At 43.5% G+C, this 23,766-nt stretch overlaps 1 protein-coding gene across 3 annotated transcripts in view; it reads left to right on the forward strand.

Moving 5' to 3' along the window:
* The window catches only part of LOC106591232 (lysine-specific demethylase phf2), a 130,315-nt gene that overhangs the window by 55,028 nt on the left and 51,521 nt on the right, over positions 1 to 23,766 (forward strand). For all 3 annotated transcript variants that reach the window (XM_045705073.1, XM_045705072.1, XM_045705074.1), the window contains exons 10-13: positions 239 to 330; positions 1,175 to 1,264; positions 13,218 to 13,571; positions 13,877 to 13,993. In XM_045705073.1, the coding sequence (XP_045561029.1) occupies positions 239 to 330; positions 1,175 to 1,264; positions 13,218 to 13,571; positions 13,877 to 13,993 (653 nt within the window). The remainder of the gene's footprint in view (positions 1 to 238; positions 331 to 1,174; positions 1,265 to 13,217; positions 13,572 to 13,876; positions 13,994 to 23,766) is intronic.

Consider the following 23,766-nt stretch of genomic DNA (forward strand, 5'->3'; position numbering starts at 1 on the left):
CAAGGGAGAGCTGTTCTGACCTCTTTACCAAGGGAGAGCTGTTCTGACCTCTTTACCAAGGGAGAGCTGTTCAGACCTCTTTACCCAGGGAGAGCTGTTCTGACCTCTTTACCAAGGGAGAGCTGTTCTGACCTCTTTACCAAGGGAGAGCTGTTCTGACCTCTTTACCAAGGGAGAGCTGTTCAGACCTGTCTGAGGCTGTCAACATTAGTTTTAACGGTATTCTCTCTTGTTTCAGGTTTACACAAGGCCAACAGACAGCCAGCTCCCTACCTGGTCCATGGAGCTAAGATCATCAACGGAGCTTTCAGGGCCTGGACTAAGAAACAGGTGAGTTTGGTTTCCCCCATTTACATCTATTACAATTATATACCTTCAAATACCTGCTACTCTACATTACCAAAAGTATGTGGACACCTGCTGGTCAAACATCTCATTCCATAATCATGGGCATTAATATGGAGTTGGTCCCCCCCTTTGCTGCTATAACAGCCTCCACTCTTCTGGGAAGGCTTTCCACTAGATGTTGGAAACATTGCTGAGGGGACTTGCTTCCATTCAGCCACAAGAGCATTAGTAAGGTCAGGTACTGATGTTGGGCGATTAGGCCCTGGCTCGCAGTTGGCGTTCCAATTCATCACAAAGCTGTTCGATGTGGTTGAGGTCAGGGCTCAGTCAAGTTCTTCCACACCAATCTCGACAAACCATTTCTGTGCACGGGGGCATTGTCATTCTGAAACAGGAAAGGGCCTTCCCCAAACTGTTGCCACAAAGTTGGAAGCACAGAATCATCTAGAATGTCATTGTATACTGTAGCGTTAAGATTTCCCTTCACTGAAACTAAGGGGCCCGAACCATGAAAAACAGCCCCAGACCATTATTCCTCCTCCACCAAACTTTACAGTTGGCACTATGCATTCGGAAAGGTGGCATCCTACGACGGTGCCAAGTTGAAAGTCACTGAGCTCTTCAGTAAAGCCATTCTACTGCCAATGTTTGTCTATGGAGATTGCATTGCCTTGTGCTCGATTTCATACACCTGTCAGCAACGGGTGTGGCTGAAATAGCCGAATCCACGAATTTGAAGGGGTGTCCACATACTTTCTTCTATATTGTGTATAATCTGAAATATAAATCCATATTTAATTGTGTTGTAAATGTGTCGTTCCTCCAGGCTCTGTTAGAACATGAAGATGAGCTTCCAGAGAACATGAAGCCCACTCAGCTCATCAAGGACCTGGCCAAGGAGATCAGGATCTCAGAGGTACGTCTTCTTACCCTGTCCTACTGCCCTGTTCTACTGCCCTGTTCTACTGCCCTGTTCTACTGCCCTGTTCTACTGCCCTGTTCTACTGCCCTGCCCTGTCCTACTGCCCTGTTCTACTGCCCTGTTCTACTGCCCTGTTCTACAGCCCTGTTCTACTGCCCTGTTCTACTGCCCTGTCCTACTGCCCTGTTCTACTGCCCTGTTCTACTGCCCTGTTCTACTGCCCTGTTCTACTGCCCTGCCCTGTCCTACTGCCCTGTTCTACTGCCCTGTTCTACTGCCCTGTTCTGATCTATTCTGTTCTACTGCCCTGCCCTGTCCTACTGCCCTGTCCTACTGCCCTGTTCTACTGCCCTGTTCTACTGCCCTGTTCTACTGCCCTGCCCTGTTCTACTGCCCTGTTCTACTGCCCTGTTCTACTGCCCTGCCCTGTCCTACTGCCCTGTCCTACTGCCCTGTTCTACTGCCCTGTTCTACTGCCCTGTTCTGATCTATTCTGTTCTACTGCCCTGTTATACTGCCTTGTCCTACTGCCCTGTTATACTGCCCTGTTTTACTGCCCTGTTCTACTGCCCTGTCCTACTGCCCTGTTCTACTGCCCTGTTCTACTGCCCTGTCCTACTGCCCTGTTCTACTGCCCTGTCCTACTGCCCTGTTCTGATCTATTCTGTTCTACTGCCCTGTTATACTGCCTTGTCCTACTGCCCTGTCATACTGCCCTGTTTTACTGCCCTGTTCTACTGCCCTGTTCTACTGCCCTGTCCTACTGCCCTGTTCTACTGCCCTGTTCTACAGCCCTGTTCTACTGCCCTGTTCTGATCTATTCTGTTCTACTGCCCTGTTATACTGCCCTGTTCTGATCTATTCTGTTCTACTGCCCTGTTCTGATCTATTCTGTTCTACTGCCCTGTTCTACTGCCCTGTTATACTATTCTGTTCTACTACCCTGTTCTGTTCTGTTCTCGATACGCATCGTCCCGGGTTCAAATGTTTAAGATCTGACTATATACCTGTTGATCAGGTCTAACAGATGGAATTCATCTGGCTGTATACCTGTTGATCAGGTCTAACAGATGGAATTCATCTGGCTGTATACCTGTTGATCAGGTCTAACATGAGATGGAATTCATCTGGCTGTATACCTGTTGATCAGGTCTAACAGATGGAATTCATCTGGCTGTATACCTGCTGATCAGGTCTAACAGATGGAATTCATCTGGCTGTATACCTGTTGATCAGGTCTAACATGAGATGGAATTCATCTGGCTGTATACCTGCTGATCAGGTCTAACAGATGGAATTCATCTGGCTGTATACCTGCTGATCAGGTCTAACATTAGATGGAATTCATCTGGCTGTATACCTGTTGATCAGGTCTAACATTAGATGGAATTCATCTGGCTGTATACCTGTTGATCAGGTCTAACAGATGGAATTCATCTGGCTGTATACCTGTTGATCAGGTCTAACAGATGGAATTCATCTGGCTGTATACCTGCTGATCAGGTCTAACAGATGGAATTCATCTGGCTGTATACCTGCTGATCAGGTCTAACAGATGGAATTCATCTGGCTGTATACCTGTTGATCAGGTCTAACATTAGATGGAATTCATCTGGCTGTATACCTGTTGATCAGGTCTAACAGATGGAATTCATCTGGCTGTATACCTGTTGATCAGGTCTAACAGATGGAATTCATCTGGCTGTATACCTGTTGATCAGGTCTAACAGATGGAATTCATCTGGCTGTATACCTGCTGATCAGGTCTAACAGATGGAATTCATCTGGCTGTATACCTGCTGATCAGGTCTAACAGATGGAATTCATCTGGCTGTATACCTGTTGATCAGGTCTAACAGATGGAATTCATCTGGCTGTATACCTGTTGATCAGGTATAACAGATGGAATTCATCTGGCTGTATACCTGTTGATCAGGTCTAACATTAGATGGAATTCATCTGGCTGTATACCTGCTGATCAGGTCTAACATTAGATGGAATTCATCTGGCTGTATACCTGTTGATCAGGTCTAACATTAGATGGAATTCATCTGGCTGTATACCTGCTGATCAGGTATAACAGATGGAATTCATCTGGCTGTATACCTGCTGATCAGGTCTAACATTACCATCAGAAAAAGTTTTGATCATTTTTGCTTTAAACAATCAGTATATATATATATATATATATGGTCATTTTTAGATATACAGGGTAAAGTTGATTTAATTTCATAGCTTGGACAGCAATCAGTTTTTCTACCTGCACGGCATGGTCAAAGCTGGGGAAGGCAGTATGCTCACGCTGAGTCAGTCAACTTCAGTTTGTTAGACTTCAGGAAGTCGGTCTAAACCATTCGATTAGGAGACGGGGGTGAAATCCAAAGTTATGCTATATATTAATTGGCTATGTTATAGCACCTTTTTTAAGAGTAATATTTATAGCTCTAACACTTTATATCCCAGTTTCCCCCCTAACATTGCCCTTATTGATAGTGGGGTGGTAGATGCCCAGTTTACCCCCTTATTGATAGTGGGGTGGTAGATGCCCAGTTTACCCCCTAACATTGCCCTTATTGATAGTGGGGTGGTAGATGCCCAGTTTACCCCCTAACATTGCCCTTATTGATAGTGGGGTGGTAGATGCCCAGTTTACCCCCTTATTGATAGTGGGGTGGTAGATGCCCAGTTTACCCCCTAACATTGCCCTTATTGTTAGTGGGGTGGTAGATGCCCAGTCCCAACATTGCCCTTATTGATAGTGGGGTGGTAGATGCCCAGTTTACCCCCTTATTGATAGTGGGGTGGTAGATGCCCAGTTTACCCCCTAACATTGCCCTTATTGTTAGTGGGGTGGTAGATGCCCAGTTTACCCCCTTATTGATAGTGGGGTGGTAGATGCCCAGTTTACCCCCTAACATTGCCCTTATTGATAGTGGGGTGGTAGATGCCCAGTTTACCCCCACATTCCCTTATTGATAGTGGGGTGGTAGATGCCCAGTTTACCCCCTAACATTGCCCTTATTGATAGTGGGGTGGTAGATGCCCAGTTTACCCCCTAACATTGCCCTTATTGATAGTGGGGTGGTAGATGCCCAGTTTACCCCCTAACATTGCCCTTATTGATAGTGGGGTGGTAGATGCCCAGTTTACCCACTGTGGCTCAGCTCAGTTGTCTGGATACACCATAGACATAATGTACACTACTGGTCAACAGTGTGGACACACCTACTCATTCAAGGGTTTTTCTTTATTTTTTTACTATTTTCTACATTGTAGAATAATAGTGAAGACATCAGTAAACATTTGTTTACTGTAAAATAGTATTGTATCTGGTCAAACACCATTTTTTTCCAGAAGTTTACTAAGGATTGGTAACAGGCTGATTAGTTGGCTGTTTGGACGGGCTTTCCTATTCTTGGGTAGCGGAGAGACTTTAGCTTCCCTCCAGGCCTGAGGGCACACGCTTTATAGTAGGCTTGGATTGAAGATATGGCAAAAAGGAGTGGCAATATCGTCCGCTATTATCCTCAGTAATTTTCCATCCAAGTTGTGATTTTTCCCGGTGGCTTGTCATTGTTGACAGTCATTTTTTTGAACCTCTTCCACACTCACTTTACGGAATTCAAAATTACAACTTTCATAATTTGGTCAGATATACTTGGATGTTCTAGTGTCGGCGTTTGTTGCTGGCATGTCATGCCTAAGTTTGCTAATCTTGCCAATGAAAAAATATGTTAAAGTAGTTGGTAAATATCAGTGATGAAATGAGTCATCTGATTTTATGAATGATAGAGCTGTTTGTCTTTTTTCCACAAATGTCATTTAAGGTGCTTCAAAGGTTTTTTTTTACTATCATTCTTTATGTAATTTATCTTCGATTCATAGAGTAGCTTCTTCATCTTTAAATTCCGTTTAGTCACATGATTTCTCAATCTGCAGTACGTTTGCCAATCGGTTGTGCAGCCAGACTTATTTGCCATTCCTTTTTGCCTCATCCCTTTCAAACATACAATTTTTCAATTCCTCATCAATCCACGGGGATTTAACAGTTTTAACAGTCATTTCCTGAATGGGTGTTTATTAGTAACTGGAATAAGTAGTTTCATAAATGTGTCCAGTGCAGCGTCTGTTTGCTCCTCATTACACACCACAGACCAACAAATATTCTTTACATCATCAACATATGAATCACTACAAAACGTATTGTATGACCTCTTATACACTATATTAGGCCCAGCCTTTGGAACTTTGGTTTTCCTAGATATGGCTGCTATATTGTGATCACTACATCCGATGGATCTGGATACTGCTTTCAAGCTAATTTCTGCAGCGTTAATAAAGATGTGATCAATACATGTTGATGATTTCATTCCTGTGCTGTTTGTAAATACCCTGGTAGGTTGACTGATAACCTGAACCAGGTTGCAGACACTGGTTACAGATCGAAGCTTTTCCTTGAGTAGGCAGCTTGTTGAAAGCCAGTCAATATTAAGGTCACCCAGAAAATATACACTCAAGAAAGTATGTGGACACCTGCTCATCCAACATCTCATTCCAAAATCATGGGCATTAATATGGAGTTGGTCCCCCCTTTGCTGTTATAACAGCCTCCACTCTTCAGGGAAGACATTAATATGGAGTTGGTCCCCCCCTTTGCTGCTATAACAGCCTCCACTCTTCTGGGAAGGCTTTCCACTAGATGTTGGAACATTGCTGCGGGGACTTGCTTCCACCTAACCCACATTAATCCGTCGTACTGCCAGATGGTGAAGCGTGATTCATCACTCCAGAGAACGTGTTTCCACTGCTCCAGAGTCCAAAAGCGGCATGATGATTTTAGGTTTGTGTGCGGCTGCTCGGCCATGGAAACCCATTTCATGAAGCTCCCAACGAACAGTTCTTGTGCTGACGTTGCTTCCAGAGGCAGTTTGGAACTCGGTAGTGACTGACGATTTTTTACGCGCTTCAGCACTAAGCGGATCTGTTCTGGGAGCTTGTGTGGCCTACCACTTTGTGGCTGAGCCGTTGTTGCTCCTAGACGTGCTTCACAATAACAGCACATACAGTTGACCCGGGGGGAAGCTCTAGCAGGGCAGAAATTTCATGAACTGACTAGTTGGAAATGTGGCATCCTATGACGGTGCCAAGTTGAAAGTCACTGAGCTCTTCAGTACGGGCCATTCTACTGCCAATGTTTGTCTATGGAGATTGCATGGATGTGTGCTCGATTTTATACACCTGTCAGCAACGGGTGTGACTGAAATAGCGGAATCCACTAATTTGAAGGGGTGTCCACATACTTTTGGCCATGTTGTGTATATCTCTGTTGATATCACATATGTTATCAAGCATTTCACACATATTAACCACATACTGACTGTTAGCGCTTGGTGGTCTATAGCATTGAACCGAATCGCATCAATTCGTTCCTCCTAATCAAACTGAATCGTTCCAAATCTTTCCTCCTAATCAAACTGAATCGTTCCAAATCTTTCCTCCTAATCAAACTGAATCGCTCCGAATCTTTCCTCCTAATCAAACTGAATCGCTCCGAATCATTTCAAACTAAAACGTTCCTGTGTTGTATCAGTCCACGTTCTAGATAGGTATCGTTCCTGTGTGGTATCAGTCCACGTTCTAGATAGGTATCGTTCCTGTGTTGTGGTATCAGTCCATGTTCTAGATAGGTATCGAATCGTCTTCAAAGGGAAATATGCACATCCTAGTTTACCATCCCTAGTTTACCATCCCTAGTTTACCATCCCTAGTTTACTATCCCTAGTTTACCATCCCTAGTTTACCATCCCTAGTTTACCATCCCTAGTTTACCATCCCTAGTTTACTATCCCTAGTTTACCATCCCTAGTTTACTATCCCTAGTTTACTATGCCTAGTTTACTATGCCTAGTTTACCATCCCTAGTTTACCATCCCTAGTTTACCATCCCTAGTTTACCATCCCTAGTTTACCATCCCTAGTTTACTATCCCTAGTTTACCATCCCTAGTTTACTATCTCTAGTTTACCATCCCTAGTTTACCATCCCTAGTTTACCATCCCTAGTTTACTATGCCTAGTTTACTATCCCTAGTTTACCATCCATGGTTTACCATCCCTAGTTTACTATCCCTAGTTTACTATCCCTAGTTTACCATCCCTAGTTTACCATCCCTAGTTTACTATCCCTAGTTTACTATCCCTAGTTTACTATGCCTAGTTTACTATCCCTAGTTTACCATCCCTAGTTTACTATCTCTAGTTTACCATCCCTAGTTTACCATCCCTAGTTTACCATCCCTAGTTTACCATCCCTAGTTTACTATCCCTAGTTTACTATCCCTAGTTTACTATCCCTAGTTTACCATCCCTAGTTTACCATCCCTAGTTTACTATCCCTAGTTTACTATCCCTAGTTTACTATGCCTAGTTTACTATCCCTAGTTTACCATCTCTAGTTTACCATCCCTAGTTTACCATCCCTAGTTTACCATCCCTAGTTTACCATCCCTAGTTTACTATCTCTAGTTTACCATCCCTAGTTTACCATCCCTAGTTTACCATCCCTAGTTTACTATCTCTAGTTTACCATCCCTAGTTTACCATCCCTAGTTTACTATCCCTAGTTTACCATCCCTAGTTTACTATCCCTAGTTTACTATCCCTAGTTTACCATCCCTAGTTTACCATCCCTAGTTTACCATCCCTAGTTTACTATCCCTAGTTTACTATCCCTAGTTTACCATCCCTAGTTTACCATCCCTAGTTTACCATCCCTAGTTTACCATCCCTAGTTTACCATCCCTAGTTTACCATCCCTAGTTTACCATCCCTAGTTTACCATCCCTAGTTTACTATCCCTAGTTTACTATCCCTAGTTTACCATCCCTAGTTTACCATCCCTAGTTTACCATCCCTAGTTTACCATCCCTAGTTTACTATCCCTAGTTTACCATCCCTAGTTTACCATCCCTAGTTTACTATCCCTAGTTTACCATCCCTAGTTTACCATCCCTAGTTTACTATCCCTAGTTTACCATCCCTAGTTTACTATCCCTAGTTTACCATCCCTAGTTTACCATCCCTAGTTTACCATCCCTAGTTTACCATCCCTAGTTTACTATCCCTAGTTTACCATCCCTAGTTTACCATCCCTAGTTTACTATCCCTAGTTTACTATCCCTAGTTTACCATCCCTAGTTTACCATCCCTAGTTTACTATCCCTAGTTTACTATCCCTAGTTTACTATCCCTAGTTTACCATCCCTAGTTTACCATCCCTAGTTTACTATCTCTAGTTTACCATCCCTAGTTTACCATCCCTAGTTTACCATCCCTAGTTTACCATCCCTAGTTTACTATCCCTAGTTTACTATCCCTAGTTTACTATCCCTAGTTTACCATCCCTAGTTTACCATCCCTAGTTTACTATCCCTAGTTTACTATCCCTAGTTTACTATGCCTAGTTTACTATCCCTAGTTTACCATCCCTAGTTTACTATCTCTAGTTTACCATCCCTAGTTTACCATCCCTAGTTTACCATCCCTAGTTTACTATCCCTAGTTTACCATCCCTAGTTTACCATCCCTAGTTTACTATCTCTAGTTTACCATCCCTAGTTTACCATCCCTAGTTTACTATCCCTAGTTTACCATCCCTAGTTTACTATCCCTAGTTTACTATCCCTAGTTTACCATCCCTAGTTTACCATCCCTAGTTTACCATCCCTAGTTTACTATCCCTAGTTTACCATCCCTAGTTTACTATCCCTAGTTTACCATCCCTAGTTTACCATCCCTAGTTTACTATCCCTAGTTTACCATCCCTAGTTTACTATCCCTAGTTTACCATCCCTAGTTTACCATCCCTAGTTTACTATCCCTAGTTTACCATCCCTAGTTTACCATCCCTAGTTTACCATCCCTAGTTTACTATCCCTAGTTTACCATCCCTAGTTTACTATCCCTAGTTTACCATCCCTAGTTTACTATCCCTAGTTTACCATCCCTAGTTTACCATCCCTAGTTTACTATCCCTAGTTTACCATCCCTAGTTTACCATCCCTAGTTTACCATCCCTAGTTTACTATCCCTAGTTTACCATCCCTAGTTTACCATCCCTAGTTTACTATCCCTAGTTTACCATCCCTAGTTTACCATCCCTAGTTTACTATCCCTAGTTTACTATCCCTAGTTTACTATCCCTAGTTTACCATCCCTAGTTTACTATCCCTAGTTTACTATCCCTAGTTTACCATCCCTAGTTTACTATCCCTAGTTTACCATCCCTAGTTTACCATCCCTAGTTTACTATCCCTAGTTTACTATCCCTAGTTTACTATCCCTAGTTTACCATCCCTAGTTTACTATCCCTAGTTTACCATCCCTAGTTTACTATCCCTAGTTTACCATCCCTAGTTTACTATCCCTAGTTTACCATCCCTAGTTTACCATCCCTAGTTTACCATCCCTAGTTTACTATCCCTAGTTTACCATCCCTAGTTTACTATCCCTAGTTTACCATCCCTAGTTTACTATCCCTAGTTTACTATCCCTAGTTTACCATCCCTAGTTTACCATCCCTAGTTTACCATCCCTAGTTTACTATCCCTAGTTTACTATCCCTAGTTTACCATCCCTAGTTTACCATCCCTAGTTTACCATCCCTAGTTTACCATCCCTAGTTTACCATCCCTAGTTTACCATCCCTAGTTTACCATCCATGGTTTACCATCCCTAGTTTACTATGCCTAGTTTACCATCCCTAGTTTACCATCCCTAGTTTACTATCCCTAGTTTACCATCCCTAGTTTACTATCCCTAGTTTACCATCCCTAGTTTACCATCCCTAGTTTACTATCCCTAGTTTACCATCCCTAGTTTACCATCCCTAGTTTACTATCCCTAGTTTACTATCCCTAGTTTACCATCCCTAGTTTACTATCCCTAGTTTACTATCCCTAGTTTACCATCCCTAGTTTACTATCCCTAGTTTACCATCCCTAGTTTACTATCCCTAGTTTACCATCCCTAGTTTACTATCCCTAGTTTACTATCCCTAGTTTACCATCCCTAGTTTACTATCCCTAGTTTACTATCCCTAGTTTACTATCCCTAGTTTACCATCCCTAGTTTACTATCCCTAGTTTACCATCCCTAGTTTACCATCCCTAGTTTACCATCCCTAGTTTACTATCCCTAGTTTACCATCCCTAGTTTACTATCCCTAGTTTACCATCCCTAGTTTACTATCCCTAGTTTACTATCTCTAGTTTACCATCCCTAGTTTACCATCCCTAGTTTACCATCCCTAGTTTACCATCCCTAGTTTACTATCCCTAGTTTACTATCCCTAGTTTACCATCCCTAGTTTACCATCCCTAGTTTACCATCCCTAGTTTACCATCCCTAGTTTACCATCCCTAGTTTACCATCCCTAGTTTACTATCCCTAGTTTACTATCCCTAGTTTACCATCCCTAGTTTACTATCCCTAGTTTACCATCCCTAGTTTACTATCCCTAGTTTACTATCCCTAGTTTACCATCCCTAGTTTACTATCCCTAGTTTACCATCCCTAGTTTACCATCCCTAGTTTACTATCCCTAGTTTACTATCCCTAGTTTACCATCCCTAGTTTACCATCCCTAGTTTACCATCCCTAGTTTACCATCCCTAGTTTACCATCCCTAGTTTACCATCCCTAGTTTACCATCCCTAGTTTACTATCCCTAGTTTACTATCCCTAGTTTACCATCCCTAGTTTACTATCCCTAGTTTACCATCCCTAGTTTACCATCCCTAGTTTACCATCCCTAGTTTACTATCCCTAGTTTACTATCCCTAGTTTACCATCCCTAGTTTACCATCCCTAGTTTACCATCCCTAGTTTACTATCCCTAGTTTACCATCCCTAGTTTACTATCCCTAGTTTACCATCCCTAGTTTACTATTCCTAGTCAAGACACATTCTAGTAATGACCTTTGTCCCCCTTTACTCTACACACTACACAGTCTACACACTACACACTACACAGTCTACACACTACACACTACACACTACACTCTACACACTCTACACATCTACACTCTACACAGTCTACACTCTACACACTACACAGTCTACACACTACACTCTACACACTCTAACTACACTCTACACAGTCTACACACTACACACTACACAGTCTACACACTACACACTACACACTACACTCTACACACTCTACACTCTACACAGTCTACACTCTACACACTACACAGTCTACACTCTACACAGTCTACACACTACACAGTCTACACACTACACACTACACAGTCTACACTCTACACAGTCTACACACTACACAGTCTACACACTACACAGTCTACACACTACACACTCTACACTCTACACACTACACACTCTACACTCTACATAGTCTACCCACTACACAGTCTACACTCTACACACTCTACACTCTAGCACACAGTCTACACACTACACAGTCTACACACTACACACTACACAGTCCTACACACTACACACTCTACACTCTACACAGTCTACACTCTACACACTACACAGTCTACACTCTACACAGTCTACACACTACACACTACACAGTCTACACACTACACACTACACACTACACTCTACACACTCTACACTCTACACACTACACAGTCTACACTCTACACACTACACAGACACTCTACACAGTCTACACACTACACAGTCTACACACTACACACTACACAGTCTACACTCTACACAGCTACACACTACACAGTCTACACACTACACAGTCTACACACTACACACTCTACACTCTACACACTACACACTCTACACTCTACATAGTCTACCCACTACACAGTCTACACTCTACACACTCTACACTCCTAGTCAAGACACATTCTAGTAATGACCTTTGTCCCCCTTTACTCTACACACTACACAGTCTACACACTACACACTACACAGTCTACACACTACACACTACACTCTACACACTCTACACTCTACACTCTACACAGTCTACACTCTACACACTACACAGTCTACACTCTACACAGTCTACACACTACACACTACACAGTCTACACACTACACACTACACTCTACACACTCTACACTCTACACTCTACACAGTCTACACTCTACACACTACACAGTCTACACTCTACACAGTCTACACACTACACAGTCTACACACTACACAGTCTACACACTACACACTACACAGTCTACACTCTACACAGTCTACACACTACACAGTCTACACACTACACAGTCTACACACTACACAGTCTACACACTACACAGTCTACACTCTACACACTCTACACTCTACATAGTCTACCCACTACACAGTCTACACTCTACACACTCTACACTCTACACAGTCTACACACTACACAGTCTACAGACTACACACTACACAGTCTACACACTACACAGTCTACACTCTACACAGTCTACACACTACACAGTCTACACACTACACAGTCTACACACTACACAGTCTACACACTACACAGTCTACACTCTACACACTCTACACTCTACCAATCTACACACTACACAGTCTACAGACTACACAGTCTACACACTTACACACTCTACACTCTACACAGTCGACACACTGAGTGAAGGAGCTCTGTTTGCGTGTCTCTCTGCGTAATACTATATACTTTTGTGCGGCATAATTTTTGTAAACGGACCGTATACGACGCTCTGTTTTGCATAAAGTTTTGTAGAGCCCTTTCATAGTAACAGTACAGACATGACCTATATCCGAACTGCATTATGGGTGTTGTAGTGAACTGGGTTACTAACTGTCCTGTGAACGTACAGCTCAGACTGTGTTGTCATGGTTCAGAGTAAAATATAAGAAGAAAAAATTATAAAGTGATTGTCCTTGGATAAAGACATCTTGGATAACTGACCGTTTTGTTGTTGTCGTCCAGAACTCGGCTAAAGCCATTAAGAGTGATTCGGGTAGCAAGGCCCCAGTGGAGGAACCTCCTGCTGCCCCGTTAGAGCCTGAGGACCCTGCTTCCCCCTCCAGCGACCCCTCTCCGTCCCCTCCTCCCCGGGAGAAACCAGCCAGGAAGAAGGCCTCCAAACCACCCAAACCTCCAAAGGTCCCCAAAGCGAAGGAGGGAGGGAAGAAGAAAGGAAAGAAAGAGAAGGAAGTCCCTGCTCCTCCTCCTCCTCCTCTTCCTCCATCGAAGCCCTCCAGCCTGGCAGCTCTGGAGTCTCACGCCAAGGACATCCTCAGCAAGATGGACCAGCCCAAGAAGGGCAAGATGGGGGGCAAGGTGAGCTATTAACCTGTTTAACCATGTTTAACCTGACTGGGCACAAACACACCCCTATAGGCCTAAATGGACCAGCCCAAGAAGGGCAAGATGGGGGGGCAAGGTGAGCTATTAACCTGTTTAACCATATTTAACCTGACTGGGCCTGGAACAAACACACCCCTATAGGCCTAAATGGACCAGCCCAAGAAGGGCAAGATGGGGGGCAAGGTGAGACAAATCAAATGTTATTGGTCACATACACAAGGTTAGCAGATATTACCTGTCACCTATATGATGTCATATCTGTGTTACCTGCTTCCCAGGCGACTAAGAACGTCCTGAGCATGTCGGAAAAGGAGACCTGTAAGCAGAACGACGTGGAGAAGTTTGAGATCCGAGAACAGAACAAGAAACAGACGGAAGCCAAGTGGAAATATAAGGTAAGATACAGATACAAGTTGAGTTAGGTTAGATACAGGTTGAGTTAGGTCAGGTACAGGTTGAGTTAGGTCAGATACAGGTTGAGTTAGGTCAGGTACAGGTACAGGTTGAGTTAGGTCAGATACAGGTACAGGTTGAGTTAGGTCAGATACAGGTTGAGTTAGGTCAGGTACAGGTTGAGTTAGGTCAGATACAGGTTGAGTTAGGTCAGGTACAGGTTGAGTTAGGTCAGATACAGGTTGAGTTAGGTCAGGTACAGGTACAGGTTGAGTTAGGTCAGATACAGGTACAGGTTGAGTTAGGTCAGATACAGGTTGAGTTAGGTCAGGTACAGGTTGAGTTAGGTCAGATACAGGTTGAGTTAGGTCAGGTACAGGTCAGATACAGGTTGAGTTAGGTCAGATACAGGTTGAGTTAGGTCAGATACAGGTTGAGTTAGGTCAGATACAGGTTGAGTTAGGTCAGGTACAGGTCAGATACAGGTTGAGTTAGGTCAGGTACAGGTTGAGTTAGGTCAGATACAGGTTGAGTTAGGTCAGATACAGGTTGAGTTAGGTCAGATACAGGTTGAGTTAGGTCAGATACAGATACAGGTTGAGTTAGGTCAGGTACAGGTTGAGTTAGGTCAGGTACAGGTTGAGTTAGGTCAGGTACAGGTTGAGTTAGGTCAGATACAGATACAGGTTGAGTTAGGTCAGATACAGGTTGAGTTAGGTCAGGTACAGGTTGAGTTAGGTCAGATACAGATACAGGTTGAGTTAGGTTAGATACAGGTTGAGTTAGGTCAGGTACAGGTTGAGTTAGGTCAGATACAGGTTGAGTTAGGTCAGATACAGGTTGAGTTAGGTCAGATACAGATACAGGTTGAGTTAGGTCAGGTACAGGTTGAGTTAGGTCAGGTACAGGTTGAGTTAGGTCAGGTACAAGTTGAGTTAGGTCAGGTACAGGTTGAGTTAGGTCAGGTACAGGTTGAGTTAGGTCAGATACAGATACAGGTTGAGTTAGGTCAGGTACAGGTTGAGTTAGGTCAGATACAGATACAGGTTGAGTTAGGTTAGATACAGGTTGAGTTAGGTCAGGTACAGGTTGAGTTAGGTCAGGTACAGGTTGAGTTAGGTCAGGTACAGGTTGAGTTAGGTCAGATACAGATACAGGTTGAGTTAGGTCAGGTACAGGTTGAGTTAGGTCAGGTACAGGTTGAGTTAGGTCAGGTACAGGTTGAGTTAGGTCAGATACAGATACAGGTTGAGTTAGGTCAGATACAGGTTGAGTTAGGTCAGGTACAGGTTGAGTTAGGTCAGATACAGATACAGGTTGAGTTAGGTTAGATACAGGTTGAGTTAGGTCAGATACAGGTTGAGTTAGGTCAGATACAGATACAGGTTGAGTTAGGTCAGATACAGGTTGAGTTAGGTCAGATTTAGGTTAGATACAGGTTGAGTTAGGCCAGATACAGAACAGGTTGAGTTAGGTCAGGTACAGGTTGAGTTAGGTCAGATACAGGTTGAGTTAGGTCAGGTACAGGTTGAGTTAGGTCAGATACAGGTTGAGTTAGGTCAGGTACAGGTTGAGTTAGGTCAGATACAGATTGAGTTAGGTCAGATACAGATACAGGTTGAGTTAGGTCAGATACAGAACAGGTTGAGTTAGGTTAGATACAGGTTGAGTTAGGTCAGATACAGGTTGAGTTAGGTCAGATACAGGTTGAGTTAGGTCAGGTACAGGTTGAGTTAGGTCAGATACAGGTTGAGTTAGGTAAGATACAGATACAGGTTGAGTTAGGTCAGGTACAGGTTGAGTTAGGTCAGATACAGATACAGGTTGAGTTAGGTTAGATACAGGTTGAGTTAGGTCAGATACAGGTTGAGTTAGGTCAGATACAGGTTGAGTTAGGTCAGGTACAGGTTGAGTTAGGTCAGGTACAGGTTGAGTTAGGTCAGATACAGGTTGAGTTAGGTCAGATACTGGTTGAGTTAGGTCAGATACAGGTTGAGTTAGGTCAGATACAGGTTGAGTTAGGTCAGATACAGGTTGAGTTAGGTCAGGTAGAGGTTGAGTTAGGTCAGATACAGGTTGAGTTAGGTCAGATACAGGTTGAGTTAGGTCAGGTACAGGTTGAGTTAGGTCAGATACAGGTTGAGTTAGGTCAGGTACAGGTTGAGTTAGGTCAGGTACAGGTTGAGTCAGGTCAGATACAGAACAGGTTGAGTTAGGTCAGATACAGGTTGAGTTAGGTCAGGTACAGGTTGAGTTAGGTCAGATACAGGTTGAGTTAGGTCAGGTACAGGTTGAGTTAGGTCAGATACAGGTTGAGTTAGGTTAGATACAGGTTGAGTTAGGTCAGATACAGGTTGAGTTAGGTCAGGTACAGGTACAGGTTGAGTTAGGTCAGGTACAGGTTGAGTTAGGTCAGATTTAGGTTAGAACAGGTTGAGTTAGGCCAGATACAGAACAGGTTGAGTTAGGTCAGGTACAGGTTGAGTTAGGTCAGATACAGGTTGAGTTAGGTCAGGTACAGGTTGAGTTAGGTCAGATACAGGTTGAGTTAGGTCAGGTACAGGTTGAGTTAGGTCAGATACAGGTTGAGTTAGGTCAGATACAGATACAGGTTGAGTTAGGTCAGATACAGAACAGGTTGAGTTAGGTTAGATACAGGTTGAGTTAGGTCAGATACAGGTTGAGTTAGGTCAGATACAGGTTGAGTTAGGTCAGGTACAGGTTGAGTTAGGTCAGATACAGGTTGAGTTAGGTAAGATACAGGTACAGGTTGAGTTAGGTCAGGTACAGGTTGAGTTAGGTCAGATACAGATACAGGTTGAGTTAGGTTAGATACAGGTTGAGTTAGGTCAGATACAGGTTGAGTTAGGTCAGATACAGGTTGAGTTAGGTCAGGTACAGGTTGAGTTAGGTCAGGTACAGGTTGAGTTAGGTCAGGTACAGGTTGAGTTAGGTCAGATACTGGTTGAGTTAGGTCAGATACAGGTTGAGTTAGGTCAGATACAGGTTGAGTTAGGTCAGATACAGGTTGAGTTAGGTCAGGTAGAGGTTGAGTTAGGTCAGATACAGGTTGAGTTAGGTCAGATACAGGTTGAGTTAGGTCAGGTACAGGTTGAGTTAGGTCAGATACAGGTTGAGTTAGGTCAGGTACAGGTTGAGTTAGGTCAGGTACAGGTTGAGTCAGGTCAGATACAGAACAGGTTGAGTTAGGTCAGATACAGGTTGAGTTAGGTCAGGTACAGGTTGAGTTAGGTCAGATACAGGTTGAGTTAGGTCAGATACAGGTTGAGTTAGGTCAGATACAGGTTGAGTTAGGTCAGATACAGAACAGGTTGAGTTAGGTCAGATACAGGTTGAGTTAGGTCAGGTACAGGTACAGGTTGAGTTAGGTCAGGTACAGGTTGAGTCAGGTCAGATACAGAACAGGTTGAGTTAGGTCAGATACAGGTTGAGTTAGGTCAGATACAGGTTGAGTTAGGTCAGATACAGGTTGAGTTAGGTCAGATACAGGTTGAGTTAGGTCAGATACAGAACAGGTTGAGTTAGGTCAGATACAGGTTGAGTTAGGTCAGGTACAGGTACAGGTTGAGTTAGGTCAGGTACAGGTTGAGTCAGGTCAGATACAGAACAGGTTGAGTTAGGTCAGGTACAGGTTGAGTTAGGTCAGATACAGGTTGAGTTAGGTCAGATACAGGTTGAGTTAGGTCAGGTACAGGTTGAGTTAGGTCAGATACAGGTTGAGTTAGGTCAGGTACAGGTTGAGTTAGGTCAGATACAGGTTGAGTTAGGTCAGATACAGGTTGAGTTAGGTCAGATACAGGTTGAGTTAGGTCAGATACAGGTTGAGTTAGGTCAGGTACAGGTTGAGTTAGGTCAGGTACAGGTTGAGTTAGGTCAGGTACAGGTTGAGTTAGGTCAGGTACAGGTTGAGTTAGGTCAGATACAGGTTGAGTTAGGTCAGGTACAGGTTGAGTTAGGTCAGGTACAGGTTGAGTTAGGTCAGGTACAGAACAGGTTGAGTTAGGTCAGATACAGGTTGAGTTAGGTCAGATACAGAACAGGTTGAGTTAGGTCAGGTACAGGTTGAGTTAGGTCAGATACAGGTTGAGTTAGGTCAGATACAGGTTGAGTTAGGTACAGGTTGAGTTAGGTCAGGTACAGGTTGAGTTATGTCAGGTACAGGTTGAGTTAGGTCAGATACAGGTTGAGTTAGGTCAGATACAGGTTGAGTTAGGTCAGATACAGGTTGAGTTAGGTCAGGTACAGGTTGAGTTAGGTCAGATACAGGTTGAGTTAGGTCAGATACAGGTTGAGTTAGGCCAGGTACAGGTTGAGTTAGGTCAGATACAGGTTGAGTTAGGTCAGGTACAGGTTGAGTTAGGTCAGATACAGGTTGAGTCAGGTCAGATACAGAACAGGTTGAGTTAGGTTAGATACAGGTTGAGTTAGGTCAGATACAGGTTGAGTTAGGTCAGATACAGGTTGAGTTAGGTCAGGTACAGGTTGAGTTAGGTCAGGTACAGGTTGAGTTAGGTCAGATACAGGTTGAGTTAGGTCAGATACAGGTTGAGTTAGGTCAGATACAGGTTGAGTTAGGTCAGGTACAGGTTGAGTTAGGTCAGGTACAGGTTGAGTTAGGTCAGGTACAGGTTGAGTTAGGTCAGGTACAGGTTGAGTTAGGTCAGATACAGGTTGAGTTAGGTCAGGTACAGGTTGAGTTAGGTCAGGTACAGGTACAGGTTGAGTTAGGTCAGGTACAGGTTGAGTTAGGTCAGGTACAGAACAGGTTGAGTTAGGTCAGGTACAGGTTGAGTTAGGTCAGATACAGGTTGAGTTAGGTCAGATACAGGTTGAGTTAGGTCAGGTACAGGTTGAGTTAGGTCAGGTACAGGTTGAGTTAGGTCAGATACAGGTTGAGTTAGGTTAGGTACAGGTTGAGTTAGGTCAGGTACAGGTTGAGTTAGGTCAGGTACAGGTTGAGTTAGGTCAGGTACAGAACAGGTTGAGTTAGGTCAGGTACAGAACAGGTTGAGTTAGGTCAGGTACAGGTTGAGTTAGGTCAGATACAGGTTGAGTTAGGTCAGATACAGGTTGAGTTGAGTTAGGTCAGATACAGGTTGAGTTAGGTCAGATACAGGTTGAGTTAGGTCAGATACAGGTTGAGTTAGGTCAGGTACAGGTACAGGTTGAGTTAGGTCAGGTACAGGTTGAGTTAGGTCAGGTACAGGTTGAGTTAGGTCAGATACAGAACAGGTTGCGTTAGGTCAGGTACAGGTTGAGTTAGGTCAGGTACAGGTTGAGTTAGGTCAGATACAGGTTGAGTTAGGCCAGATACAGAACAGGTTGAGTTTGGTTAGATACAGGTTGAGTTAGGTCAGGTACAGGTTGAGTTAGGTCAGGTACAGGTTGAGTTAGGTCAGGTACAGGTTGAGTTAGGTCAGATACAGGTTGAGTCAGGTCAGATACAGAACAGGTTGAGTTAGGTTAGATACAGGTTGAGTTAGGTCAGGTACAGGTTGAGTTAGGTCAGATACAGGTTGAGTTAGGTCAGGTACAGGTTGAGTTAGGTCAGATACAGGTTGAGTCAGGTAAGATACAGAACAGGTTGAGTTAGGTCAGGTACAGGTTGAGTTAGGTCAGATACAGGTTGAGTCAGGTCAGATACAGAACAGGTTGAGTTAGGTCAGATACAGGTTGAGTTAGGTTAGATTCAGATACAGGTTTAGTTAGGTCAGGTACAGAACAGGTTGAGTTTGGTTAGATACAGGTTGAGTTAGGTCAGATACAGGTTGAGTTAGGTCAGATACAGGTTGAGTTAGGTCAGATACAGAACAGGTTGAGTTAGGTCAGATACAGGTTGAGTTAGGTCAGATACAGGTTGAGTTAGGTCAGATACAGGTTGAGTCAAGTCAGGTACAGGTTGAGTCAGGTCAGATACATGTTGAGTTAGGTCAGGTACAGGTTGAGTTAGGTCAGATACAGGTTGAGTCAAGTCAGGTACAGGTTGAGTTAGGTCAGGTACAGGTTGAGTTAGGTCAGATACAGGTTGAGTTAGGTCAGATACAGGTTGAGTTAGGTCAGATACAGGTTGAGTCAAGTCAGGTACAGGTTGAGTCAGGTCAGATACATGTTGAGTTAGGTCAGGTACAGGTTGAGTTAGGTCAGATACAGGTTGAGTCAAGTCAGGTACAGGTTGAGTTAGGTCAGGTACAGGTTGAGTTAGGTCAGATACAGGTTGAGTTAGGTCAGGTACAGGTTGAGTTAGGTCAGGTACAGGTTGAGTCAAGTCAGGTACAGGTTGAGTCAGGTCAGGTACATGTTGAGTCAGGTTAGATACAGGTTGAGTTAGGTCAGGTACAGGTTGAGTTAGGTCAGATACAGGTTGAGTCATGTCAGGTACAGGTTGAGTCAGGTCAGGTACAGGTTGAGTCAGGTCAGATACAGGTTGAGTCAGGTCAGGTACAGGTTGAGTTAGGTCAGGTACAGGTTGAGTTAGGTCAGATACAGGTTGAGTCAGGTCAGGTACAGGTTGAGTTAGGTCAGATACAGGTTGAGTTAGGTCAGGTACAGGTTGAGTTAGGTCAGGTACATGTTGAGTTAGGTCAGGTACAGGTTGAGTTAGGTTAGATACAGGTTGAGTTAGGTCAGATACAGGTTGAGTTAGGTCAGATACAGAACAGTTTACAGAGGAGTATAGAGTGCAGTGATGTGTCATGTAAGGAGCATTGGTGGAAAATCTGATGACCGAATGGTGAAGAACATCTAGCCGCTCGAGAGCACCCTCACCTGCCGATCTATAAATTACGTCTCCGTAATCTAGCATGGGTAGGATGGTCATCTGAATCAGGGTTAGTTTGGCAGCTGGGGTGAAAGAGGAGTGATTACGATAGAGGAAACCAAGTCTAGATTTAACCATAGCCTGCAGCTTTGATATGTGCTGAGAGAAGGACAGTGTACCGTCTAGCCATACTCCCAAGTACTTGTATGAGGTGACTACCTCAAGCTCTAAACCCTCAGAGGTAGTAATCACACCTGTGGGGAGAGGGGCATTCTTCTTACCAAACCACATGACCTTTGTTTTGGAGGTGTTCAGAACAAGGTTAAGGGTAGAGAAAGCTTGTTGGACACTAAGAAAGCTTTGTTGTAGAGCATTTAACACAACATCTGGGGAGGGGCCATGTGAATATAAGACTGTATCATCTGCATATAAATGGATGAGAGAGCTTCCTACTGCCTGAGCTATGTTGTTGATGTAATTTGAGAAGAGCGTGGGGCCTAGGATTGAGCCTTGGGGTACTCCCTTGATGACAGGCAGTGGCTGAGACAGCAGATGTTCTGACTTTATACACTGCACTCTTTGAGAGAGGTAGTTAGCAAACCAGGCCAAGGACCCCTCAGAGACACCAATACTCCTTAGCCGGCCCACAAGAATGGAACCGTCTACCATATCAAAAGCTTTGGCCAAGTCAATAAACATAGCAGCACAATATTGCTTAGAATCAAGGGCAATGGTGACATCATTGAGGACCTTTAACCTCTTACATCTAGACGTTCCGCTAGCGGAACACCTGCTCCAATATCCAATGATAGGCGTGGCGCGAATTACAAATTCCTCAAAAATACAAAAACTTCAATTTTTCAAACATATGACTATTTTACAGCATTTTAAAGACAAGACTCTCCTTTATCTAACCACACTGTCCGATTTCAAAAAGGCTTTACAGCGAAAGCAAAACATTAGATTATGTCAGCAGAGTACCCAGCCAGAAATAATCAGACACCCATTTTTCAAGCTAGCATATAATGTCACAAAAAACAAAACCACAGCTAAATGCAGCACTAACCTTTGATGATCTTCATCAGATGACACACCTAGGACATTATGTTATACAATACATGCATGTTTTGTTCAATCAAGTTCATATTTATATCAAAAACCAGCTTTTTACATTAGCATGTGACGTTCAGAACTAGCATACCCCCGCAAACCTCCGGTGAATTTACTAAATTACTCACGATAAACGTTCACAAAAAACATAACAATTATTTTAAGAATTATAGATACAGAACTCCTTTGTGCAATCGAGGTGTCCGATTTTAAAATAGCTTTTCGGTGAAAGCACATTTTGCAATATTCTGAGTAGATAGCCCGGCATCACAGGGCTAGCTATTTAGACACCCACCAAGTTTAGCCCTGACCAAACTCCGATTTACTATTAGAAAAGTTTGATTACCTTTGGTGTTCTTCGTCAGAATGCACTCCCAGGACTGCTACTTCAATAACAAATGTTGGTTTGGTTCAAAATAATCCATTGTTATATCCAAATAGCGGCGTTTTGTTTGTGCGTTCAAGACACTATCCGAAGTGTAAATAAGGGTCACGAGCATGGCGCATTTCGTGACAAAAGATTTCTAAATATTCCATTACCGTACTTCGAAGCATGTCAACCGCTGTTTAAAATCAATTTTTATGCCATTTTTTTCGTAAAAAAGCGATAATATTCCGACCCGGGAATCTGCGTTTAGGTAAAAAGATGAAAGAAAATAAAGCATGGGGTCGACTCGGGCACGAGCCTGAGTCTCACAGTACTGTGACCAGCCACTATCCAAACGCGCTACTTTTTTTCAGCCAGAGCCTGCAAAGCCACGATTCAGCTTTTTGCCGCCTTCTGAGAGCCCATGGGAGCCGTAGGAAGTGTCACGTAACAGCAGAGATCCCCTGTATTGGATAGAGATAATCAAGAAGGGCAAGAAATTGTCAGACAGGGCACTTCCTGCATGGAATCTTCTCAGGGTTTGGCCTGCCAGATGAGTTCTGTTATACTCACAGACACCATTCAAACAGTTTTAGAAACTTTGGAGTGTTTTCTATCCAAAGCTAATAATTATATGCATATTCTAGTTTCTGGGCAGGAGTAATAATCAGATTAAATCGGGTACGTTTTTTATCCGGCCGTGAAAATACTGCCCCCTAGCCATAACAGGTTAAGGTTGCAGTGACACATCCATAACCTGAGTAGAAACCAGATTGCATACCAGAGAGAACACTATAGACATCAAGAAAGCCAGTCAGTTGATTATTGACAAGTTTTTCCAACACCTTTGATAAACAGGGTAAAATAGAAATAGGTCTATAAGAGTTAGGAGCAGCTTGATGTCCTCCTTTAAATAAAGGACGAACAGTGGCTGCCTTCCAAGCAATGGGAACCTCCCCAGAAAGGAGAGACAGGTTAAAAACGTTGGAGATAGGCTTGGTTGATGATAGATGCAGCAACCTTAAAGATAAAGGGTCTAAACCATCTGACCCAGATGTTTCTTTTGGGTTCAAGTTTAAGGAGCTCCTTTAGCACCTTGGACTCAGTGACCGCCTGCAGGGAGAAACTTTGTAGCGGGGCAGTGGAAAAAGAGGGAGGAGCATCGGGGATAGTCGCATTAGAAGGGGTGGGAGATGAGGAAATGTTGGACGGGCAAGGAGGCATGGCTGAGTCAAATAGGAATCCTGACTTAATGAAGTGGTGATTAAAGAGCTCAGCCATGTGCTTGTTGTCAGTAACAACCACATCATCAACATTAAGGGACTTGGGCAGCTGTGAGGAGGAGGGTTTATTCTCCAGATCTTTAACAGTTTTCCAGAACTTCTTGGGGTTAGACCCACAGAGAGAGAACTGCTCCTTAAAGTAACTAACTTTGGCCTTCCAGATAGACTGAGTGCACTGATTTCTCGTTTGCCCGAACGATAGCCAGTCAGGCTGAGGCAGGTAGGGTACAGGCCAGT

The sequence above is a fragment of the Salmo salar genome, chromosome ssa22 (assembly GCF_905237065.1).
Source record: "Salmo salar chromosome ssa22, Ssal_v3.1, whole genome shotgun sequence".
Classification (NCBI taxonomy): domain Eukaryota; kingdom Metazoa; phylum Chordata; class Actinopteri; order Salmoniformes; family Salmonidae; genus Salmo; species Salmo salar.